Source organism: Poecilia reticulata, chromosome 10 (assembly GCF_904066995.2).
Source record: "Poecilia reticulata chromosome 10, P_reticulata-male-v2, whole genome shotgun sequence".
Lineage (NCBI taxonomy): Eukaryota > Metazoa > Chordata > Actinopteri > Cyprinodontiformes > Poeciliidae > Poecilia > Poecilia reticulata.
The window spans coordinates 17,612,756-17,637,459 of record NC_088839.1 but is presented as its reverse complement, the minus strand read 5'-3'; the positions used below and the strand labels follow the sequence as shown (position 1 = coordinate 17,637,459).

Here is a 24,704-nt window from a genome sequence, read left to right as displayed (position 1 = left end):
ATGCATTTGCCATCACACATGCATTTGCACACTAACACACAATACTTACATAGCAGTGTATCATTTTTATACCACATTCCTTAATATCCATCTCTACTTTTTTTTTTTTTTTTTTTACAAAAAATCAACCTTATTATTTTTTTAGTAATGTTTGTCTGATGCCATCTGTAAATCTTCAGAATTTTTTTTTTTTTTTTTTAGCACTCTGATTATTCACATATGTATTATTTGCCCCAGACGGCATCAATATGGCACCGCTACAGAATCAATGTAAGTGCTACTTAAACTTTGCACCAACGAGCGCATGTCAGCATTACTGAATCTCGTGATTCAGTCAGTATTCAAGAGCAAGACTCACTTACCCTTGCATGCTGAGTGGTTGATCTAAAAGCTACTCATCCTGTGCACATCAAACTTTGATTATATCACAGACATATAATAAATTAACTCAGGCTTTGATGTCACTGGAAAACTAACTTATTTTTGTCTTAAGCAAAGTATAAGTACCTGTGAGATACATTCTTCATTCCAATAGAAATGCACCATATGAAACAGTGGCCATATAAAGTGACCCCCATAATTTATAGATGCTTCACAAAATCCACGTCATTCACTCTTTATGTTTTAAGTCTTTACCCAGGTAAAATGTGCTTAGATGTACGGACCGCCTGGTGAGATAAGAAATGAGGGGATAGCAATTTATTCTGGACTCGTTAAAGTGTAAAATAATAGTTTAGCTCTCATGCCTTAACCTTAGTTTGTTTTTGAAATAATTTTAAACTACGTTTTGATACAGAAAGCTGCACATTTGCCTGACAATGAGAGAACCAAAACTGTTCTTTCTCAGTTGTTTATTTTAAACCAGTCTGAGTTGACTCCAGCGTACAAGTAAAATGTTTTGCTTTCTTTAATTTTGTGGAATTTCTCATTATTTTTTTCCTAATCAGCTAAAAAAAAATCTAAGTTCCATAGCAACCATCAACAGGGTCTGTGTTCATGTTAGTTATTTTTTATTTAGTTGATTACATGCAGACAGTATCACAGAGAAGACCTTCGTTTTTCTCCTCTGGATTATAATTTTACAATACTCCATTCAAATGCCGTGTAATCATCTAAAAACAAAACATGGAATAAATGTATTTTTTATCCTTAATATTAGCTTGTGAGTATTAACATTTTGCTAGGATCAAAATACAACTTTGTAAAAGTTTAATTCTGCTTAAGTCTCATAATTTCAAAATGATTTTGAGGCTTTTTTTTTATGATCAATGTACTCAATTAAATACTCATTTATTTTAAACGACAAGCTCCCTGCATCTCCAACTGTGCTCTTCAGGATTATGGGTCACCATGAAGGCTCTGGTGGGCGACATAGTTCAGATTCGAAAAGAATACCCCCACCTGGTGGACCGCAGCACGGTGGTAGCACGCAAGCTGGGCTTCCCGGAGATCATTATGCCAGGAGACGTCCGGAACGACATCTACCTCACCCTGCAGGGCGGCGACTTTGACAAGTACAACAAGACGACACAGAAAAACGTCGAAGTCATCATGTGGGTCTGTGACGAGGAGGGCAAAGTCATACAGGTGAGCAGGTCGCACGTTGGTGGACATGACATGAACTGAACGATTCGGTTTGTGTGTGTGGAGCAGATTGAAGCCGAGGCTGCAGCTGCAGAGTTATGTGTCATGTGTTATTAGCCAGCAGTAAACAGAGACGTCTTTATCCCAGAATGGCAATCCATCTAATGTACGTTGGCTTAAATGGGCAGATGCTGCAAAAATAAAACCTGACACATTACACTGACATATTTTTCCTTGGCCTGTTTTCATAGAACTCCATCTGTCTGGGAGCTGGGGATAAAGCGGTCAGTGAATACAGGTCCGTCATCTACTACCAGATCAAACAGCCCCGCTGGATGGAGACCGTTAAGGTGTGTGTGCGTGTGTGTGCGCGCGTGTGTGTGTTGCTCACTGCTCTCCCAGCCACCTATTTAGGTCCCTTTGAAGTGACGTGCTCTACATCATTTGCATTTCTCACTTCACGTTATTTTATAGGGCCTTAGAACATGGCTTAGCATTCCGTTCTCTAATAACATGAGATATCCTACAGGTGACAGTCCCTCTGGAAGAAATGCACAGAATTCATCTGCGTTTCATGTTCAGACACCGCTCTTCACAGGAGTGTAAGTAGCATCCTCAATTCCTTCTCGGCACCTGTCTGCTTTCTCAATGAGATCAGCGTCCCTAACACTTCTCCTCCTCCCTGTTCCCTGGAGCATAATGCGATACTGAAAGCACCTAATGATTCTAACCAATTTGCAAAATGACCCATGGCATCATTACTCACACCTGATTATTCAAATGAGCAGTTTTCCTGTCTATGGCGTCTGAAGTCTTCACCCTTCTTGTTTTTGTTCCCCCTCCTTTTTCCTGATGTATTTTTTTCTTTTCTTTTTTTTACATCTTACTTCTTCCTCTACAGCCAAGGACAAAAGTGAGAAAAACTTTGCGATGGCATTTGTACGTCTGATGAAAGAAGATGGGACAGTTCTTCAGGATGGACTGCATGACCTTATTGTCTTTAAGGTGAGACTTTATTAAAGGTTAAACAGACGTAGGTCTTGACATATGCATGCTGCAGAACAGTTCACTGATAAACATGTTCACTTGACAGTGCTTGTTTTGCAATACATCAAATGCCTATGATTACCTGATGGTGCTTTAGTACACAGAATGTGTTTATTTAGTGCCATGGCTCCCAGAATGTGTAAAGTTAGTTATTTTACAATCAAACAAACAAAAATTAATGACAAAAAACTTTGAAAAAATTATTTTATAACCAGTGAAGCGAGTCAGTTGTGCTGGTTACTGTACTCAAGCAGCAGCAGTGATGTCTTGAACTGCTAGCAAAAATACTAAGCAATGTTTGAAGCATGTTGCCTCAAATTATGATCCAACGTAGGCTAAGGAAAGGGTGTGTAATATAGCTTTGTCTTCTATAAATGGACAAAACCCATCACAACTTATTATGAATTCTTCAAAGATAAACAAATGGTGGACAGTTTTTGCCTTTTTGCATGTTTTTTAAAGTAAAAAAAAAGAAAAAAGAACAAGCTGAATAAACTTAAGTTCTGCATTCAGACCTGAACTGGCACAATAAATCTCCTATAAAGGAACATCCTTAACGGGTAGACCATTAAAGGAGTACCATTTAAAACTAAGACAGACAATATGGCAAAAGGCATGATGGCAAGACTTAGTTCCAGTCATTTTGAAACATTGCTTATGAATTATTTGGTGTCATGTTGTGTAATCACAAATCCTTTGTGGCGTGTCGTCACCATCTATGTGCAGCTTAAAATCAGGCATCCACTCTGCACTGCCATCATATCAGTAAAGGAGCAGGATCTCTGTTTCTTAGACCTTGTTGAATCTTTGACACAAAGAATTTTGGATGTTCTGTTGGTCAAAGGGGAACTAACTAGCAAAATAAAATTGTAATACAATTAAAAAACAAATCTTAGGTGTTTATCCTTTCTTGGATAAAAATGACATTTGTTGGTCTGTTATGGTTTTGCTTGAATTCATGAACCGTGGCTCTAGTTAATGGTACACAATGCTTTGTGCTAGATTATAAAATAACTTTTTTGTAACTATTGTTACTTAGCCTGGCCATTGCTGCCATACACATGGCACTCATTACATAAGTCACGCACAAACCTAGCAAATGGGTAAAATTTTAAACTTTAACAACAGAGTCCACGCCTCTAGGAAACAATCGTTTTCTCCATAGCCAAGAGCCCAGATCTCTGTACAAAATGAAGTACAGTACTTCACTTTGTTTTTACTGGTTTTTACCAGTCTGTTTATTACTTCAAGCTTTTGCACATTATGCATCTGAGCTACAGTAACTCACACATATTTATTGAATAATACGCAACCGGTGAAATAAAAGTTGAAACCGAGAAAAGTTTTTTTTTTTTACTCATAAACAGCTGAGGTAAGCAAAACCTTCTGCTCACATCATGCTTGGAAAACAGATGCATCTTCAAAAGTTAAGCTAGTGAAAACATTTTGTAATGTCACTGCAGTAATAAGAGTTATGAAAGCAGAACTAAAGATATAGTGAAGTTGGACAGGAGATTATGGCCTCACTGACAGGTTGAGTGAAGCCAAATAGACTTCCTGTTAAATGAGCCCAAGCTAAGATTGAATCGCCATATTGATTACGTGTCTGATGCAGTGAAGATTAATTACTCATGATTCACTCAAATACCAAACGGATGGCCCTCCTATGCCCTCGTTGGCGATTATCTCTTGTTATCCCTGCATTCCTTTTGATCTTTCTTCCACTTTTGACTTCTAGCTCTTCCTCTGTGCTGCAGCGACCTGGTTGAAGTTGGGGGTGAAACGAGAACAGAGTTGTGAAGATGTGTTGTTCTGATCAAAGTGTTCTCTGTTAAAAGTGTGTGTGTGTGATTTTTTTTTTTTTTTTTTTGGCAAAAACGTTCTTGCCTTTATTCACAAACAGTATTTGAATACCTAAATCATCATCTGATACATATATATATTTTTTAATCTAGGAGTTTTTTTTTTTTACGTTGACAGAATGTGCTCATGTTGAAAACAATGATTTCTCATTAAAAGTGAATGTGCAAGAATTAGTGTTCAGAGCAGAGTGCCAGCACATGTCCTTCGTTTTTCAACAGTATCAGTAAAGGATACTGCCTGGCAGTAGAGCGAACATAATTTTTGTCCGAGTGCCAATAAGAAGACCAACAGTTTTCCTTCCAGAAGTGATTCGTTACGACTTTTACTGTAATTTTCCACTCGATGTATTAAGAAAAATAAAATAAATACAAATTTCTTTGAGTTTATGTTAATCAAGAGTTGGAAAGAGGAAACATAAAGGGAGAGATGTGAGAAAGTTAACAGGAAGAGAGAAAACAAGAAGCACATTTAGTAAATCTGCTTGTACATCTGCAGACAGTTAGAGGAGGAGGTGGTAGAAGTTGCAAGAAGAACCCAAAATATCTATTATATTTTCATTTAAAAGACTTATTATTGTGGGTATCTCTTAGAATACAATAACTTTATGAACATTCTGATTGTTAACTGAAATGAAAAATACTACCTGTTAAATTTAGAGTGGAACAAGAGAGAGCGCAGTCCCTAAAGGATGATGAGAGCAAAACTACATTCCACGAGAAAGATCTATTCCTGATTTCAGACTGTTTTTATTTTGCTCAGAGAGAAAAAAAAAAAAAAGAAATAGTTGAGACATTATTACTGCAGGTGCCCTGCAGGTCGTGTTTTGTGACTTTTAATTCAAAACCTCAAGTATTACTTCACAGCTGAAAACTCCCAGACTAAACACAGATTTAACTAAACACAGGATAAAATTATTCTTGGTCCAGACCCAGAACACCATCCATCATACTATCATGTGGCCTCATTACTACAGTTACAGTAAATCACTATTCCGTGTAATGGATTCAAATCTACATTGTCTTTCCAGGGAGACAGCAAGCGCATGGAGGACGTGAACTCATACTTGTCCTTGCCCTCCACCCGCTACCATCACAGCGACGCCCACAAGGGGGCAGGACTGAACCGCAGCGCCAGCAGCGTGTCTGGGGGTGGAGGCCTGTCAGTGAGCTCCAGAGACAGCTTTACCATCTCCACCCTGGTCTGCTCCACTAAACTCACCCAAAACGGTACGTGCAAGCTTCTGGTCTGGACATGTGTGAGCTTGTGGCTGCAGAGCAAATTAAACAGGCCAGAAATTAGCAGCAGAAAGGACGCTTGAAATTAAAGCCGACATGTCAAAAAAAAAAAAAAAACTTTAATTAACACCTTCTTCCGACGAGAAAATATGGCCAAGCCAATGAATAATCATCTGGCTGTGAAGATGGCAGAGGTCAGAATCGCTGCTTCCAATAAGATTCTCTTCAGGTCTGAGGGTATAAATGATTAAAACTTCACTTCTGCTTGAAAGTAGAGCGGTAATGCGATGCAAATGTAGGGCTTTGAATGTAGAAAGACATCCAGCCAATTAAAACCGAGAGAAAATAAGCGTGATATTCACAGCAAAACGGGGACAGGATTGTGGTATATTTGTGTTTATGCGTGCTGAAGATTGTAACATCGAGGAGTGTTGGGCTCTCGTCTACGACGCCCACTGATGCAGCGCCACAGGCAAAATGCGTTCACAAAAAGGAGCTCATCAACGAGTGCTTAATTGCACAGCCACTCCAGACAGAGAGGTGCATCAGACACAGGTGCAGAGCAGCAGCTGTTCTCAAGGAAGTCAGTCCATCACCGTAATGAACATTATCCGGCAATATTAATCACCTTTACCTCATTCACAAACACACACACAGACGCTCAGGCCTTCATACACACAGGGCTGTTCAGGGCCAACCTCCAGATGTGCAAGCTTGGCGTGGCATGTCAGGAAAACCGTTGGACCGGGAGAACAGTTTGCTCTGAAGTAGCAGACAGAGAAATCTGTCCCATGTCAAACACTGTAACATACTTAATGACTGAAAAATGGGATTTGGACGCTCAGGTGTAAACACCGACAGACATATTGTATGAAGCAGAATGTTTGCTGATTAAATACAAGATGATTGGCGTACAGTAATTGGAAAAAAACAAACAAAAAGAAACTCGTGCAATTAACAGAAAGTTATTCACCTAATTGCAGGTTCAAATTCTAGAGGAATTTGTTCAGCTAATATGACCTTAACTTTTCCATATTTGCCAAGATGGGAAGTAATTTACACTAGACAAAGTTTAAAAAAAGAAAACTACTGGAATGATTCTAGATAATTTATCTGCTGACCAACACAAGCAAACATTATGTTGGGAGTCTCTCACTAAAGGTAAAGGTACAAAGGATGTTAGCATTGTTTATGAGTATAATAAAGTATATCGCAGTGTATATCTTGTATCTTGTAAAGTATATCTTGTATTTTTGTTACCATTTATTACCAGAAGTATTGGCAGTAAAAGGTATTCTGCGGTTAGTCGGGGGTTCTGGAGGGACAGGGAACCACTGGTGTAAAAGTTACTGGCCTCAAAGCGTTGGAGACGTGTTCTCTGAAGCAACAAATCCTGCCTTTCGGGCTTTCAGTTCGATGGACGAACCTGCATTTCCTGCAGTTATCAGGGGAACATTATCTGTCTAACTGCATTGTATCAGTGTGAAAGTTGGAGTTGCATTAAGACCTTAGCTCCAGTGATCCTTCGGCATACCAAGGCATTTTGGATGCCTGTTTCTACAACTTTGTGGAAACAGGTGGGAGATGCTCTCTTCCTGTTCCAACGTGACTGCATACGCGTACATCGTTCACCAACCTTGTATGAGCTTCAGGAAGAAAGGTTGAAATTGCCATAAACACAGTCCTTGATCTTGTGGAAAGCCTCCCTAGGTTGTTATAGCTGCAAGGGGTGAGCTGATGTAAAATTAAACCATATGAATTAAGAATGGGATGTCATTGATGTTAATTTAATGTGAAGCTTTAGACTTATGAAAACTTTTACAAGGCATTGCATCCGTCTTCATGTACATCCTGTAAACCGCTTTAAACAAAAGGAAAAAGAAATATCTACATGTGATAAAGTAAAAAGAAGCAAACTGCTGATTTCATTGATTGTCAAGTCGACTTTTGTTTTTCAAGGGAAAATCAATCAATCAATCAAATTTTATTTGTATAGCACATTTCAGCAGCAAGGCATTTCAAAGTGCTTTACAAAATTAAAAACAGAAACACAGAAACACAATTTAGCCGAGCAACAAAATCGCCTGGAAAAGTTTCCCAGCCAGTTGGGAAAATGCCTTTTGATTAATTTAAGGTTTGTGCAGCACTATCAGATGGTATATGGAGCTGCCTTCATATGGGAAATACATCTGACCTGAACATATTCTGTTTGTGATTTCAGTGGGTCTATTGGGGCTGCTCAAATGGAGAACCAGGCCTGACAACCTGAAAGAAAACCTGGAGAAACTCAAAATCATTGATGGCGAGGAGGTGGTCAAGGTCAGTGCTATGAAAAATTAAGAAAACCTGACATGTCTCTGCTTGAGTGTGTACACCAGTGTGGGGTGTGTTTTCCCACCGGCTCTGTTTCGTTTGCATGCAGTTTCTGCAGGACACTCTCGACGCCTTGTTCAACATCATGATGGAGCACTCTCAGAACGACGACTACGACATCCTTGTGTTTGACGCCTTGGTGAGTTTGTGGGGTTGTCTCCTTGAAGGGTACACACTTTGCCAGGTGTGACACTGAATATGCGACATGTCGACTCAAACGGCAGGATTCCTTGACAGCTTGTTTGGAATCTTAACATATCTATGTGCCCATCTTTTTCAAACAGTCGTGTTTGTCAGATAGTTGTACATAACTCTTATCTGGCTTGCAAAAAGTGTGCTGCTACTGTATGTAAACATGTCACTAACTCTTCCTCTGTATTGCATATTTTTTTTGCCTTGGCAGATTTATATCATCGGTCTGATCGCTGACAGAAAGTTCCAGCATTTTAACACAGTTCTGGAAGCCTACATAAAGCAGCATTTCAGCGCCACGCTGGCCTACAAGTAGGTTATTTTTGAGCCTCTTGTGTGTTAGCTGAAACAGTTGGTGTGCTTTTTGTTTGCAGCCATGCCTCTACCAGCCTGTTATAAACCCTATAAGAGCAGCAGATCTTTAGGAATCTTTACTGTTTTTATAATACTGATTGTGCAGATAGGTCAGAGCACAGGGCGAATACATTTAATGAATGCATTTGTGATTGACTAAGATACATATTAACATTTTGGTCACAACGTCAGTGTTCTCCCTGCTCTGAAACAGCTTACCTGGAGAGTTAGTAGTCACGTAAGTAAAAAAAAAATTAAGTGTATCATTAAACATGCTTGTAATATAAGTAAAAGAACAAAGACAAACAAATCTAAAGCCAAACAAACAAGTGAATAAAAGATCCGGAACAATCTGCGAGCAAATTTACATTTCCTCCTCCTTAAACACCCCGATTTTCATTTTTCTGCGCTGATTTAGCTGCTCCCTGCTGGCCTGGAAGTGATTGATTAAAAATGAATAATTTCTTCATGCTCATTGTTCCATGAGTGCATCTCTCATTGTGTTTGCTCCTTTTGATAAACGTTTCAAAAGATTGTTGGATTAGGATCTGGCATAATGAACAGAACGCTTTATTATTTTGTTAATAATTTTGATCAACAAAACATGCATTTCTATTATATGTATGTTAAAAAAAACAACAGAAATTAGTATTTAATTAGATAACTCTCCATTTGTGTTAATTTTTGTTCACTAAAACAGTTTGTGTCCATCCATTGCTTTTTAATCTTTCACAGTTATAAGATGAACCAAACAGAATGAAGTGGATTTATTCTACACAGTAACAAAATACTCTGAAAGGTCAAATCTAACCATTCTATAACATTCACATTGATTTTTAGGTGTTGACTGTTTAAAATGTAGCAGCAAATGTTAGATTGATGTATTTTTGTGTTCAAGGCAAAAATGCTTGTAGTGGTGGGTGTTTTAGAAGCTGCATTAGCTCTTAGTGTGCATCTGTATAGATCAGTGGTCCCCAAACTTTTTCCTGTGAGGGCCATATAACTTTTTCCTTCTCTGGTGGGGGGCCGGAGTCAGTTTGTAACAGGAAAAGTGAAACAGAAAAAGACGATTGCAGGAGTGCCTAAATGTAAAAAATATATCGTTTTCCAGAAAGCACAATCAAATAATTCTTTCTGGGTTCTTCACAGAAAAAATCCAGGAAGGATTATAGTCTGTATTTTCCGAACTATGAGCCGCACCGGACTATAAGCCACAACCCCAAAGCTTTTTTTGTTGTTTAAACCAGTAAACATGCACATCTAAGCCTCAGATATCTCTGCCGCTCTAGGTTTTCCACAGCAATGCAGCAGCAGCAGAGGGGGGCGGACACCCAAAATTTGAGTAATAACAGATCAATTGAATATCACATTTATTAGGGTTGTAAAAGAAAAAGTTGCCAAGATTAGATTTAACAGAACTGATTACGGTAGTTTCCGAACGGTAACTGTAGCAGTAAAAGTGCTGATCCTTCGTGTCTGTTACTAGTATGTGCTAAATCAGTGGTCCCAACCTGTTTATTACCGCGGACCGGTCAAGACTTGGACATCTTGTTGCGGCCCGGGAGAGGGGCAGAGGGAGGCGGGATGAACAGTCAGATAAGGCTTCTGCATGTTGGTGTTCCCGCTAAATACTGAATATGCCCTATTTGGGTCGTCTTGGCCCTTTTATCGCAGCCTGTGGGGTTTTTTCCTGACTGGGAACGAGAATACAACCTGTTGAATGTGACAGGTAGCCAATCAAAAAGTGCGGTGACGTAAGAACAGAGGGGAATCCCAAACAGCTGACATATCGCGCAACTGAGAGTCCGGTGGATATCGGAGATCATATGTGGAAATGTTTATTATTAAATCTAAAAGGTCATTATTATGTTTATTCAGGTAAAAATGTTAACTATGGAAAAACATATTCACCTCCAAATCATAGTGCAGCAAATAGAGCGGCTGCTACCGTCGTCTTTCATCCACCGCCTTTTCTTTTTATTACGTCTTTTATCTCTAAAATGACTCCACAAACTATAACTATTGCTTCTATATCGTCATCTGTGTTTGCTTATTCTAAATTCCCGCTATGTTGGGGGGTTTTACTGGATTATCCTCTGGAATCGGGATGTTCGTGACTGGAATCGGTTCGTGCCGTGTGGCTGAACACGAACCAATCGAACCTGTTGGACTTTTATCAGCTCTGTGGTCACAGAGGTTTGGAGAATCGGCCAAAGCTCTGCTCTACTCCTCTCCTCTCGACCACTGCCCAAACGCTCTGACTCTGGTCGCTATGGTAACATTTATATATCCCATTGAAATAAGATACAGAAGCGCCACAAAAACGAACATTTTACTTTCGTGAAAATTTTAACTCACGATGATGACTAACGGGAGCAATGAGCTTGTTTCTCTGCAACGAGACGGTCCCATCTGGGAGTGATGAGAGACAATGACACCCGAGGTGTGTTGCTTGAGTGCAGCCTGCTTGGTCTCTACGTGGCAAAGCAGCTTGAAGCTTCATTGCCTCATTAGCATGTTACGCAGAGCAGGGTTGTAATGTGGGACTCACCTACCGGTCCTGGATAAATCCATTCTCCTGTCTCTTCTCTGGGCCTTTTCCCCTTTGCAAAGAAACTTTCAAAAGACATCTGATCTGTTTCTTACTCATTTTGCTGTTTGTGGGCTCAGTGTTGGCGCGCACGTAACCAGACTTCCAATGATTCACTTCCTGCTAAAGAGCCCCCTGGTGGTTGAACAAAAATCCGCATATAAACGGCTTGTAGTCCGGAAAATACGGTATATGAAAATAAATCTAAATGCTCTCTGGTATTGTTCAGGGGGCCGGACCAAATGTGGAGGCGGGCCGGATCCGGCCCGCGGGCCGTAGTTTGGGGACCACTGGTATAGATGAATCCCCTGAATTTATTTATTTTTGTCAAACTAAAATTATTTATTAATTATTGCTGCTGATGATTTTTATCACAGTTAAGACCCATTGAACATTCTCATTATTTTTTTGTTTATTTTTTTGAGTAAAATTAATCTGTTTGTCATGATAGAATAAAAAAAAACACTAAATACATTATCATCAACAACAAAAAACCCCACAACAAAACAAAACAAAAAAAAAAGACCCAGTGGCTTCTTTCCGGTGGCTTCTTTCGACCCAGACATTAACAAGACTTTAACAGTCTGGGATCATCTTGTGTAAACAAAAACCTTAGAAAAGAATGACAAAACCTACAGAAGTCCTTTAGAATCTCACGGTAGTGTAGCCTGGAAAGCTTTCACTGAAGTTTGCTTAAAGAAAACAACTTTAGACAAAAATAAATAAATAAAAAAAAAAAAAAAAAAAAAAAAAAAAAAAAAATATATATATATATATATATATATATATATATATATATATATATATATATGAATGTGTCTAATTCCTGCCTTCCTACTTCTTGTTTCCGTTTTTATACCTGGCTTTCCCACTGCTTTTTCTCTCGTCTTCCTCATTTCACATATTTCTTGTCTCTACCCCATTTGAATATCCGTCTGTTGGCATCAAAACGCAACGATTTCCCTACTTGTGTGCTGTGTTCACCCTGCTTAAAAAAGGTCATCGCAGTTTATTGCCTGTCAGCTGAGAGGCTGTTATGTAAAAGTCTTTAACTCCCTCACACCACATTTTAAACTACTCTAAAAAAACGAAGAAATCCTCTTGCGCTGCTTCTTAAGCCAGACGTATGTAAACAACACTAAATGGTATTATTTTGAGCACATCTTTTAGGGCCATCATGATGGCGGCGAGCTTAAGTCACAGTTTATTATCCTAATAGATTCTTGTTGTTTAAAAGGATGAAGGAGTTGTAAACTGGTTTCGAGGTGATTCCCTTTTCAATTTCTTGAAAATGGAGCTTGACAGACAAAAATCTTGACCTTTTCCACTCCCACTGCAGATATATGTTTGCATTTTATGCCATTGAGACGTCTCAGGAGGGGTGTTTGCTGGGGAGCTTTAGGAGGTCATAAACTCTTTGCCTCCCACACCTCTCGCCTGCTGCTCTGAAACACTGAAGTATTTCTATCTGAGACTAAAGACGCCTGTAGGGCGTACATTTGTTGGAGAGATTTCTTTTTTTTTTCTTCCCCCAACAATGCCTCTGAGCTCAAATAAAAATGTCTAAGTCTGACAGGTACATCTGTGAATATATGGAGAACTTTTTGGGTTTTATGTCAAAACCTCCACCCTCCCAGTTTGTCTGTTTCTCTTTTTCGTTTTGTCTCTCTGCTTTGTGGATAAGAAAAAAAAAATAATTAGCTGGTGGTTAGCTTTTCAAACCTCAGAACATAAGGAAATGAATTTAAAAAGAAAAAAGGGAGTTGTTTTGATTTATGTCTATGCTTCTCTGCCTCCTTTATTCTCGCACAGAAAGCTGATGTCGGTGTTGAAGCGGTACCTGGATGTGTCTAGCCGTGGAGAACAATGCGAGCCCATACTGCGAACCCTCAAAGCCCTCGAGTACATCTTTAAGTTCATTGTTCGATCACGGATGCTCTACTCCCAGTAGGTTCTTCGTTTTTCTGTCGGCTATTCTTGACTATGATCGCTTCATGTTTTGTTCTTCTGTTATCAAGAATAAAAAAAAATTACAAATTATTGAATTTACAGAGCACCTTGTGACCTTTCGTTGTTCAGGTAATTGTGTTTGACAGCTCTGAGGCAAGATGCTGCTGATAACAGCAGTAACGTTGCTAATAAGCATTGATGATGAAGTGCAGCAACCAAATGAAAGCTAATCTCAGTGCAGGACTGCAGCCAGAAAACAAACGTCCTGCCAGGGGAGATGCTCTTTGTGCTGGGAGAGCTTCCAGAACCGCATCATGTAATAAGTGCAAACACTTTAGTTTAAATCGATAGGTCTGCCTTGCCTAGTTATGACGAAGGGTGTTATGATTGCGAACTTCAGAGGGAATATTAGGCAATGATATTTGCAGTCTTGTTTCTGCATATATGTGAGGCAGGTAGGTTTGCAGTTGTGTTAGGGAGGCTTTGTTTTTCAGCAGATTTAAATCTGTTGATTTGGTGATGTGCTGTTTTTTAGCATAATATTCAGTCCAAACAAAACAACTGATCATTTCTGTTTTAGTATGTTTAGTTATTTTAGTAAATCCTGTCATTTTACCTAGAGACAGTAGAAATGGAGAAGATTTTTGTAAATATTATGAGTAACAGAAAACTCTGACTGCATCTTGATCTTTTTATTATTGGTGAAATGTGAAATTATTCACATAAAAAGGACAAAATGCAAAGATGAACTTATTTTTTCAGAGTGTTTAAATTCAGGATGTCCCTGTGTGACTTACATTCAGTTTCAGGAATGTATGCATTATTACAGAGTTCAGGCTGTTTTATTTCTCTGCATTTATCAACCATTATTTTGAATTGATTGGCTCTATTTACTTTCTGTGCTTTTATTTTCTTTATTCTCTGTTTTGTTTATTTTCTAGTAGCTATATAGACTCCATCATCAACAAACTAGTCATTAGTTACAAAAAACTAGTAAACTGTACTAGTTATTAGTATGACAACTAATGCTTAGTTATTAATTGCTAAGTTTTTGGCCTTGAAATAGTCAGTATTCTGAAGAAATTAAACTCATGAAAGACAAACCAGGAATGTGGCATGTTTACGTCAACATAAAAGAAACAAATTAAAGTTCATGTTAATTTCCTTCAGCTGTTCTATACAGAGTTCCTATGAAGTATATGGGGATGCCTGGAAACATATGGGATTTAAGTATTTCTAAAGTTTGAATAGGCCGTACATACATCCATTTTATTCTCTTTTCCACCGTCAAAATGTTGAATGCAGTGACAGTTTTTTCATGAGTGACGCTCCGGGCTCGTCCCTACTTTTACTATCCAACAACCAATCAAAATACAGGAAATGGACTAAATTCTGACACATGATAAAAAAATCCCACAACTATTTCTCCATGTCAGCAGCAAGCAGAGGACAATAACTGCTCACAGACAAAAGCGAAGGAAACTTGTTCATGGTGCAACTAGAAGATCAGTCACATGTTTTATTCCCCTTGCTAATGCCGCCCTGGGCAATTGCCCTCGTGGCTCATAAAAAAAAAACTGCCTCAGGCTTTATCCATATATCAGTCCACCTGTGTTTTCCCATCGCCCCTCCATTATCTGTCTATTCATTTGTTTTCCCCATTTGTCTGCCTGTCTATCCGTCCATTTTTCCTTCATTCATTCATCCCTTCTTTCCTTCCCACAGACATGTAGGATGACACAGACATGTTTTCACTTATGTAGGTCATCACTTTTTTGTGTTTATATCAGAGATGTGTATCTCCCAGAGACCAAAGGCGCTGGGTGTTAATTCACCAAATCGAACCTGACAGTCACGTTGTTCCTTTTTTGAATTTTCGTACTTCCACAAGCATATTTTTAATTAGACAAAGGTTATTTTCTCCAAGACGCAGTCGCTTTTAGCTGACAGTGAACGACGCGTAGTGTTAGTCCACAGCCGAGTGCGATAACACAAACACTGACCCTGATACAACCGGATAGCTCTCTAAGCACCCCGTTAAACACAGATAGAGTTCATGGATTAAACAGGACAATGCTTCTGTAATCATAACTATATTCTGCAAAGAGCCCAGTGATAATACCTCTGTGCATTACTGCTTAATCTCACTCCCCCCCCCATGCTAAATTCACTGTGAGCCACTAATCCATCCCTCCAGCTCTCACAATTATAATTAACAAATGCGCAGCACAACTGAGTCACACAAAGAGAGTGAGGAGCAGGAGGGATGGAGAGATGGATTAGAGTAAGACTTGCTAAGAGTTGGTGGAGGAGAAATTTAATAGATCATGACCAGAATGGCTCTTTAAGCAGATTGTAAATGGCAGCGACAAAGATAACCCAGTTTCTTACGTTAATGGTTGTTGTCAATGCAGCGGTCGGTGCCTATAAATATTTACCTTTTACCTCGGCAGCATAATGTCTTGTTAGCATATTAGCGTTTGTGCCTCCCTGTTGTGAAATGTAACGCGCCGAATTACACGTGTTGCTTTGCTGTATAATTACTCAGGCGGTCTGACTCCGATATTCTCTTTCCACACAAACTCAAGACTTTGGGTGTGATTTCAGCGCCTGATTGCCGTCGTTATCGAGGTAGCTCTGACTCCGCTGATTGTTATCACCATCTGGATTCAATTTAGGTTACCGAATAAAAGCAAAGATGGTGAGATAATTTACACTTTATAGAGGAAGAAAAGAATTTGGAAAGTCTTCTGTGAGCGTACTTTTGTGGCATTAGAATACAGATAAGGCTCCTTCTATTTTCTCTGTATGTTTGTCTTTCCTTCCAAATTCAGTTTCAATAAATATTTAGCACACCTGTTGTTTTGCCTTATCCTTGCCTTTTAAAAAAGGTTGGTACTCCAACTCTTGTGGCTTTCTACCAAGGCCCCCCCCTTGTGACAGATAATGTTTTATTAAGGTTTTCGTGGAAGACTTTTTTTTTTTCTTTTGCATTTCCATACACTCTCTCCTGCCTTCTCAGGCTCTACGAGGGGAAGGAGCAGGCTGAGTTTGAGGACTCGCTGAGGAGGCTTTTTGAGTCCATCAATAACTTGATGAAAACCGACTACACCACCACGCTCCTGCTCAGGGTAATTGCACGTCTTCAAACTTTTCTGTCTCCTTCACTTTTGCTGCGTTTCCTGTCTGTCATTGTGTCATCTTTTCTTCATTTTCCCCTCCCTTCTGGTCTTTTCTGAGTTTGACAACATCGGTACTCAAATTCTTCACGTCGTTCCCCTTCTGACTACTTGCATCAAGATATTGAAACAGATCCAGGCACAAAGCAGCGTGGCGGGGAAATGAGATGGATCCATTTTTAAATGCGAAACGAGCCTGTTTGATGACAAAGTCACCTTCCGCAGGGGGCAAACCAGTGATTCTAATGTGTTTTGGTACGTGTGTGTCATCAGGTTGCCGCTCTGAAGTACCTGCCAACAGTACTGCATGACGTCGAGAAAGTTTTTGATGCAAAACTCCTCAGGTGAGCAAAAAGAAACAAAACAAAACGTACAAGTGTCGTTGAGGTGTGCAGATGAATGGGACGCGTGAGAGCTGTTAGATTTCTCTTAGTTTTGTTTACTGACCTCTGCTCGCCTCATTCACCCACACACCTCTCAGTGCTTAAGCTTTACCCCTTTTAACCAGGAGATATAAGTCTCATCAAACTGATGCAGAAACAAGGACAAACTCTCTCAGCTGCTGTGCTGCCCTTTCCTAGTGGCCTTTGCAACTTTACACTTCTATTTTTCTTTTGTCTCGTATAAAGCTGGATGAATTGGAGTGACCTCACTTGACCTCTCCTTGAGCCAGAATCAAACATTTATTGTACTTTTTATCCATAAAATGACATGTTTGCCCATTTCCCCTTCACTTCTTATGCTGTTTTCAGCTTCATGTTTTTTAAGCATTTTTTCATTCATCCTGTGGCAGCGCAACAACTAATAGATCCATTTTCTCTGGATGACCTTTTTACGTTGCAGAAATAAGATATTAACTGATGTTTCCAGAACTATCTGCGTAGCATTTCGAGGCTTTTTGTCCTTCTAATTTCTCATTTCACCTTTCTCTGACCTGTGTGTGTCCTTTTTATTGGTTGTGCATTATCTGCAGCCACCTGCACCTGTTTATCTCTTATAGGTTCAGTATTTTTTATTTTTTTTACCACCTGACTCACAGCCGTACACAATATTTCAAAGATACCGAGGTGTAAAGTTGAAAGTCGGGACATCCATCCTTATATTCTGTCATTCATTTTTCCCTTTCCTTCTTCTGCACATAAATCCTCTTTTTTTTCTTTCTTACTTCCTTATGCTCTCATTCACAAACCTATCAGAGCCATCTGAACTTGAAAGTAAGGTCCCCGCTGCATTTTTGATAAGATTTGCCCTCAAGCATTTTCTGCAAGCAAACTGTTTGAATTACAATCGCAGTGCAGGAGGTGGACATCAAAGCGTTCTTATATCCTCTATAGATCCTGCACATTGTAAACTTAGCTGCAGTCTGATCCGTGTAGTGCTGCTTGCAAATATTTTGTCATCTGCGCCCGTGTTTTATTGTCCTTTGCTTGGCATTTCAGATTTTAATTAGATTCGGCTCAGATTATTAGTGGGCCTGATAAGTCTCAGATGGCCGTCTGTGCCTCAGCATGTGCCCACGTCGGCTTACGCACATCATAACAGCACACAAAACTTTCTGTTACGAAGGGTGTGTGTTTTATTATTTCACACTGTTAATAAAAGTTATACCATGTCGGCTGGCAAAAATGAGAGGAACAGGGGAAAAACGGAGAGAAAGAGAAGCGACAGACGTTTTGCTGTGGTCTGAGTGTTGAGTCTTTTCTAAGTAGCGTCACGGCGACCAACCAGGCTGCTTAACCTGTTTAATTATTGAGAAATTGAATAAGAGGCATTGGCTTCATTAATGAGCGTGCACGCTCCGGCTCATTTGTTTTTATGCGGTAAACGCCGCTCGCCTTGTGGTTCTGGTTCGTGTTTTCTATGTTCTACAAGTGTTTCCTTTAAGTGGATTCGTGTTTTTTTTTTTTTTTACCTTTAAGGTCAGATGACTGAAGCTGGAAATATTAACAAGGTGATTAAAATGCTGATCTTAGCTTTGAACATGTGCAAAGCATCGCCAGACTACTTAGACAAAAATGAAATGCAAAGTCTAAACAAATGCGAATTGTTCGCACCAGATATTTCCAGGAAAACAAACATGTGTTGCTGTTTCCACATGTAATTAATACTCCTGTCATCCGTTGCTTTCTTCCCTCAGCAAACTGCTGCACGACTTTTATTCCTGCATCCCGCCTGAAAAGCTCCAGAAACAGAAAGTTTCCTCCATGACTGAAATCGTCAGCAGCCAGCTCTTCCAGAAACAAGGTGCGTCTCGTTGTTTCAGGTTGTTTTCGCCGAGCAGATCGTTGTTAAACGACAGCAGGCCTGATCCTGCGTGGAGAACCAGACACAAACTTGCTTCATGTCAGAAAAATGTTAGCTGATTCTGATTTTAATTCCCAGGAAATCTGTTTATTCTTCATGACATTATTTATGAAATTACAAGAAAAGGTCTGTGAAACTTTGTCATTTTTTCCAACAGAGCAGTTCAAAAGTGTCCCTGCTCCACTTTATGGCCAGAATAAAATGTTTTTAATTCTATAACAACGTCTTCATCGTGGTTATTCTGAAGGCTTAATGTTCCATTTTATTGGGGGACTACTCAGTCAAGCATCGTACATAAAGGAGGATGAGCACTTTGAGCTAATTCATAGCTCAAAATTGAGCCATACTTTTTGTACAGTATTGCTTTATGGCTTGCGTCACCCAAATTCATCTGCGCTTTAGACAGAGAAATGGACTCATGTTCAACTCTAGGATACTGAGATGAGCAGATTTAATCTTAATTATAATCAAGTTAAATATTTAATTTCTCTGTAATAAGCAATTGCTCATTTAAATTTCCCAGACATCCAGCTTTTCATATTGACTTATATGTGTTTCATATGTTTGTTTTATTAGGGAATGACAGTTTGGGGTTTGCTGTAGTTTTGTGCTCTTGACATTAGATGTAAATACTCTGGAAGCTGATCACAGATTGACTCTGATCAGTTTCTGACGGGTTAAATCAGGCTTTTAATTTTTCGTAATAGCAAAATGCGTCAAAGCAATTCTTACCTTGAACCATTTACGTGTCATAAATGAGCCGACTGACTGTACTTTAATGAACTTTTTTTTTCTAATTTAATAAGAAACCTATGAAAAATGTAACCAAATTTCTGCCTCTTTGAAAGAAAACCCCGACATTATCTAAAACATCTGTTTTAGAAGTCATATTTTCTCCATCTACAGTTACAGTTAAACCAACCTAAACCTGTCCTTCCTCACAATCAGTTTTTATATCCAGACTACAGATGTTTGATGTTTATATTTTAACATACGAGTTTAGGGCTGTAAGGTTCACCCACAGCCGTATCACAATCAGAGCAATGGGCCCAGTTAGATACCATCTTATTGCAATCAGTCCAAGTGGCACTGTTAATGTTGACCTTCGACTGATGGTAAATGTCTCTATCTGTGATTAACCTGTCTGGAGGTTAAAAATAACAGACCTGAGCAGAGATTTAAAAGGCATCAGTGGCTTCTAACGGAACGATTTCTTAATGTTGTATCGATTCTAAACTCCTGTGTGAACTTTTGAAACGTGCACTATTCTAACACATATGTGTTAATAGAATATCAATCTAATTTATCTCACTGGTGGTCTCTGTTAAGGGAGGTGTATCATCTATTGATTGTAAAAAATAAAATAAAACAGGGTAGGACGTGTTTCCAGAGCCTTTCATTTCGACTTTTCTAAACCTGTCTGATTTTAGACTACAACTACCTTATTTGAACACATTTACAAGAGATTTTTTCTCATTGATTCCAAACCTTTAAAGCCTGCCATGCATCAGTGATTCCCTCCTCTCCCTCACAGCCTCCTCTTAGACCTGTTAAAGCCATTTAATTTTCTTGTACCGAGCTGATAAATTGTTGTTTTCCCCACTGAGGTCCAAATAATAATGATGGATGAGATCGATCAAATGCTGTGATGTTGTGTACACAATAATTGGAACGATAATTTGACTTCTTTTGTTGACTCTAAAGGGTTGCGGTCGACAGACGTGGCTTAAAACAGAACCTGGCCTGTGCAAGATGGATTCATAGAAAATCTGATCAACTGTTCTTGCTTTGTCCATGACTGCATCTCATTGTTTTCGCAGTGGTGGTTAAGGTACAGCTGCACTGAGGATTTTTGCTAGACTGTCGCTGCAACCCAAATTTGTAGCTAACATGGGCCCAGGATATGGTTCTTTGGTATTGATCGTGGCTCAGATGATTGATTCCCCAGGGGTGCAGCCCTCTGGCTTGCTGTCAAAATGCTCTGACTTACACTCTGTCACTGAAAACAGAGGGAGAAAGAAAAAGGCAGAGAAAGCATATACAGAACAAGGAAAACAAAAAATCTGCATCAAACTGTCCACGAAGCTATCAAAGAGCACATCAATCTCGGCTAGCAGATATTAAAGTATCTCCGTCACAGTATCTGTTCAGATGCTGCAGTGCTTGTTAATATTCAAGAAAAACCTGGTGAACGACAGATTAGATGTGATAAAACAGTGAAGGGAAGGATGGTGAAAATGGATTTGCAGAACAACAAAACAAAATGAGGAACGGAGAGCCAGTGGGCCAGGCAGATGAGCAAAATGTGAAAGGTAGATTACAGATTAATCAAAAAGAAACAAAGGATACAAGAAACATAATGCAACGAGAAAAGAGGAAAGGCATTTTAGTTGTACGTTGTTCATACTTTGAGCTAGAAATACCATTTAAACTTTGACTTTTGAATAGGTTCTAATGTGATAAATATGATGGAGCTTTTGCATACCTTTTCTAAATCTCATAAATATTCTCATTTTATGCATGTAAGCTGAGCTAGAATGAGAAATAATTAGTCTGATTTTGTGACGGTGAGTCTTTTAGACAAAAAAACTGGTTTTAACTGTAAATGTGATGTACACGAGTGACGGAAATGTCTGAAATTAAAAACAGTCCTAGCTCATGTCTCAACAATGTCTATGACACACATATATACCAAGTCATATACACTTAAAAGTAATTATTTTAAAAATCTCTGAAAATGTTTTCATATGTTTTTCTGGGATTTAGCAAAAGCAAAATATTACATACTGGTAAAATTGTTGCGTTTTTTAAATTTACTTTATGACAGTGTGTGGCTCCAACTGTGCATTTTTACCACAACATTTTACATTTTGGGTTTCATGAGTTGAAATCAATTAATTTGCGATATAGAATGAACTGATTTTTGTGCAATTTCATTATATTTAATTGAAAACAGGCTAAATAACAACTATTGGCTTGACTGGAATTTGCCGGTTGGTAGCAGCTGATATCATGTCGCCTTTCCTGCATTTTTTTTTTGTGCGTTACTCTAATTTCTTTTTTTTTTTTTTGTATCTATCTGCTTTTTTCATTTCAGTCCCAGCTTTCCCAAATGAGGGCTGACACTCAGTCTAATTGAGATGCATTTTAGTGTTGGGATGCTAATCAGCGGGCTTGTATAGTCACAGACCCTTCGTTCAGCAGACAGAATGTATGCAGCAGACTTAAATTACATATTTATAATAGCTAATGGCCTGGTGTCCTATCACTGCACAGTAATACATATTTAATATCCCCACCTGTCTGTCCAAATAGACCTGCCAAGCTCACTCTCCAGGGAAAAATATCGAATCCACTGACTCCCCTCGCTGCGGAAGGGGATGCTGTGTTGAGTGGGGAACGGTTGCTACTTCAGATTTGACTCAGCAGCACAAGTTTGTTTTTCCTGCGCTTGTATGCTGCTACTGCACAAGTTCAAGAGGTGTTTTCTCTCTATGCGTGTCATTTCCTGCCAACTAACTTGCACGCATCTTTTTGCAAAATCTCAAACAATCGGCAGGTTTTGTGAGAGGTGAAGTGTGGAAATAAAACGCATCCTGAATAAGAGTGGATCTGGTTAGACATCTGTGAAAGTCAGAGTAGTGCAGCTCCCTGAATAACATATGTAGCATTGTCTTAAGATTATATATGAAATTCTTAATTGTTTTTCTTTTTAGTAGTTCAAGAGTATTTTTTGTGTCTTTATGGATTCATGAATGAGTCAATTTTCCCCCTTAATTCCAGTTTTAAATATTGATACCTCCGTGTCCATCTTATTAATGGTATTTGCTCCTGTGCTTGACTTTATTATGACCGGTTTTATCCGGGGGCAGTATTTGAAGAGATTTAGACTCTTTGCCCCACACTCACTCAGAAATGCTCATTGGACTTATTCAGCACACGCTACAGGGATTAAAAGTCTTGGCAAGCACATAGTGTATCTCCACACAGACATGCTCAATATGTACATGCTCATGCCAGTCCACATGCACTGACAGACATGTGCATCCTGTCATGTGGGTTAATCTGGCTTTGAGACCAAATTAAATTCACAAGGCGCATTATGGCTCAATTCGGGCAAATTATCATTTCATCAGGCAATCACTGAGACAGATTGAGAGCGTCAACTCTGATGAAGTGAAAAAAAAGAACGAGAGATCAAGGAGGACATGAAGTAAATGCAAAGGATGAGTCAGTTGTTGTTTTTTTAGCCTTTCCGCTGAACAAAGTGAGTCAAATTCAGTCCACGCAGTCTTTTTCTACTACAATCTGCCTTGTTGTAAAAACATGAGCAGTTGAAAACAAACTGAACATAATGTAAGACAGAGAAGCTTAAAGATATTCACACAATTTGACCTGCTGCATGTTTTGCCTCATTATACCATCAGCGTATGATTTAATATTTTTTGACAGAGAAAAACAAGGCAGTGTCTGACTTTAAATTGTGGTTACATTGTTTTCTTTTTTTTTTTTTAAATAATAATCTGAAAATTGACAGTTTGAGTTAGGTGAGTGTGAGTGTCAGATAAGTAGTTAAACAGCCAAGCGATACTCTGATCGAGCTGCAGGTCGCAGCGGGAGGATCTGCCAATAGGACAAGTGTTAGTCATATGCTTCACAAATCTGGCTTTAATAGATGAATGGCAAGATGAGAGAAACTCATATAAAATTTGGTAACAAATTGATACTGATGTCTCCCTGAACACACTACTCCATCGCTTTCCATAATAGTGGCAGCATCATGCTGTTGGGATGTAAGGGATAATTGCAGGTTAAACCCTGTTAGAGAACACTGAAGACATGAGACTGGGGTCAAAGTTCTTCTGCCGGGTAGAGCAACTCCAAACATAGTCAAGGCATAGTCATATCTTTAAAATGCCCCAAGCTACATACAATTTAAAATTTACAGCACTACTTGAAGAGTCCTATTAGGTTTAAATGACATTGACATATTAAAAAAGGTAAGTATATCAGACTGTATGTGCAAAACCGATAGACATGCCATAACTAAAGATTAGGTTATATGTGTGTTGGAAAGAACAAAATGTTTGATTCCAACTTCCTCCAGAATAAGTGGAATATTTGAAGAGATTTGAACACGTTTGGGAATCATGATAATGTTCATGTCAAACTAGCGCAAAAAATAACTCGCATTGCTGAAACATTAGATCCTTGCTGCATTCAAATGTTTTTCTTTTTAATCTTTTATCAATTAGTATAAAAGGCAGCAGCATCATTACTTCAATTGCTTTTGTTCTTCTGCCACACATCACAGAACACTGTTGACACCAGCATGTGTATTTCCCCAGATTTAATTACTTAGTAGAGGTGTACAAGTGCTTGATGAATATGGGTGAATGATGCACTGTAGAGTTATTATTTTTCAGGATTTAATCATCGCTGAGTGTTTACAGTTGTGCCTAGTTTCTCAATCAGCAATATCAATATGTCACCGTCGGCTACTTGTTTGCTCTAAAACAACTAAAAGTGCAAAAATAACCTTGCAACTGTGTGTTCTGCCTACAAAAACATAAATCTTCAACGCTCATTTTTTATCAAGGGACATTATGGTTGTGATGTGCTACATATAAAGGTTGAGCTTATTCCTTAGCGAGTGTATGCAAGGCACCTCAAGAGTCTTGCAATTACTGTGATGTATTTCTAGCACTTGCCATATCAACGCAGCAGCTTGAGCTGTAATTTCAAATCTGTCTTCTGAACTGCAGCAGTGAGCGTGTGGGCAGGAGCGTATGTAACAGGTTGCTTGTTCGTCAGAGAGCTCTTCTGTGCATCATGGTGCATTTGTAAGTTGAAATCAGAGCTGGAATCATAACACAGACGTCAAATTACAGTCCCTGCAGGCTGTCGCAAATTACTTCTCTGTGCTCTGTCACATTTTTCTGCTTATGAGTCGACTTGTATTTAGTTGACATTCCATTCTTTCCCCTTCCCTATTTTTGTAGTAAATGCAGAATGACAACATATTAGCATTTG

General features: G+C 39.0%; 1 protein-coding gene across 1 annotated transcript in view; it reads left to right on the top strand.

Annotated features, from left to right (window-relative positions):
• The window catches only part of dock2 (dedicator of cytokinesis 2), a 142,219-nt gene that overhangs the window by 44,821 nt on the left and 72,694 nt on the right, over positions 1 to 24,704 (top strand). Inside the window, exons 15-26 of the mRNA XM_081611502.1 lie at positions 1,337 to 1,587; positions 1,836 to 1,934; positions 2,114 to 2,186; positions 2,486 to 2,589; positions 5,522 to 5,720; positions 7,951 to 8,048; positions 8,152 to 8,241; positions 8,506 to 8,606; positions 13,051 to 13,185; positions 16,211 to 16,319; positions 16,641 to 16,711; positions 18,505 to 18,611. Of these exons, the coding sequence (XP_081467628.1) occupies positions 1,337 to 1,587; positions 1,836 to 1,934; positions 2,114 to 2,186; positions 2,486 to 2,589; positions 5,522 to 5,720; positions 7,951 to 8,048; positions 8,152 to 8,241; positions 8,506 to 8,606; positions 13,051 to 13,185; positions 16,211 to 16,319; positions 16,641 to 16,711; positions 18,505 to 18,611 (1,437 nt within the window). The remainder of the gene's footprint in view (positions 1 to 1,336; positions 1,588 to 1,835; positions 1,935 to 2,113; positions 2,187 to 2,485; positions 2,590 to 5,521; positions 5,721 to 7,950; positions 8,049 to 8,151; positions 8,242 to 8,505; positions 8,607 to 13,050; positions 13,186 to 16,210; positions 16,320 to 16,640; positions 16,712 to 18,504; positions 18,612 to 24,704) is intronic.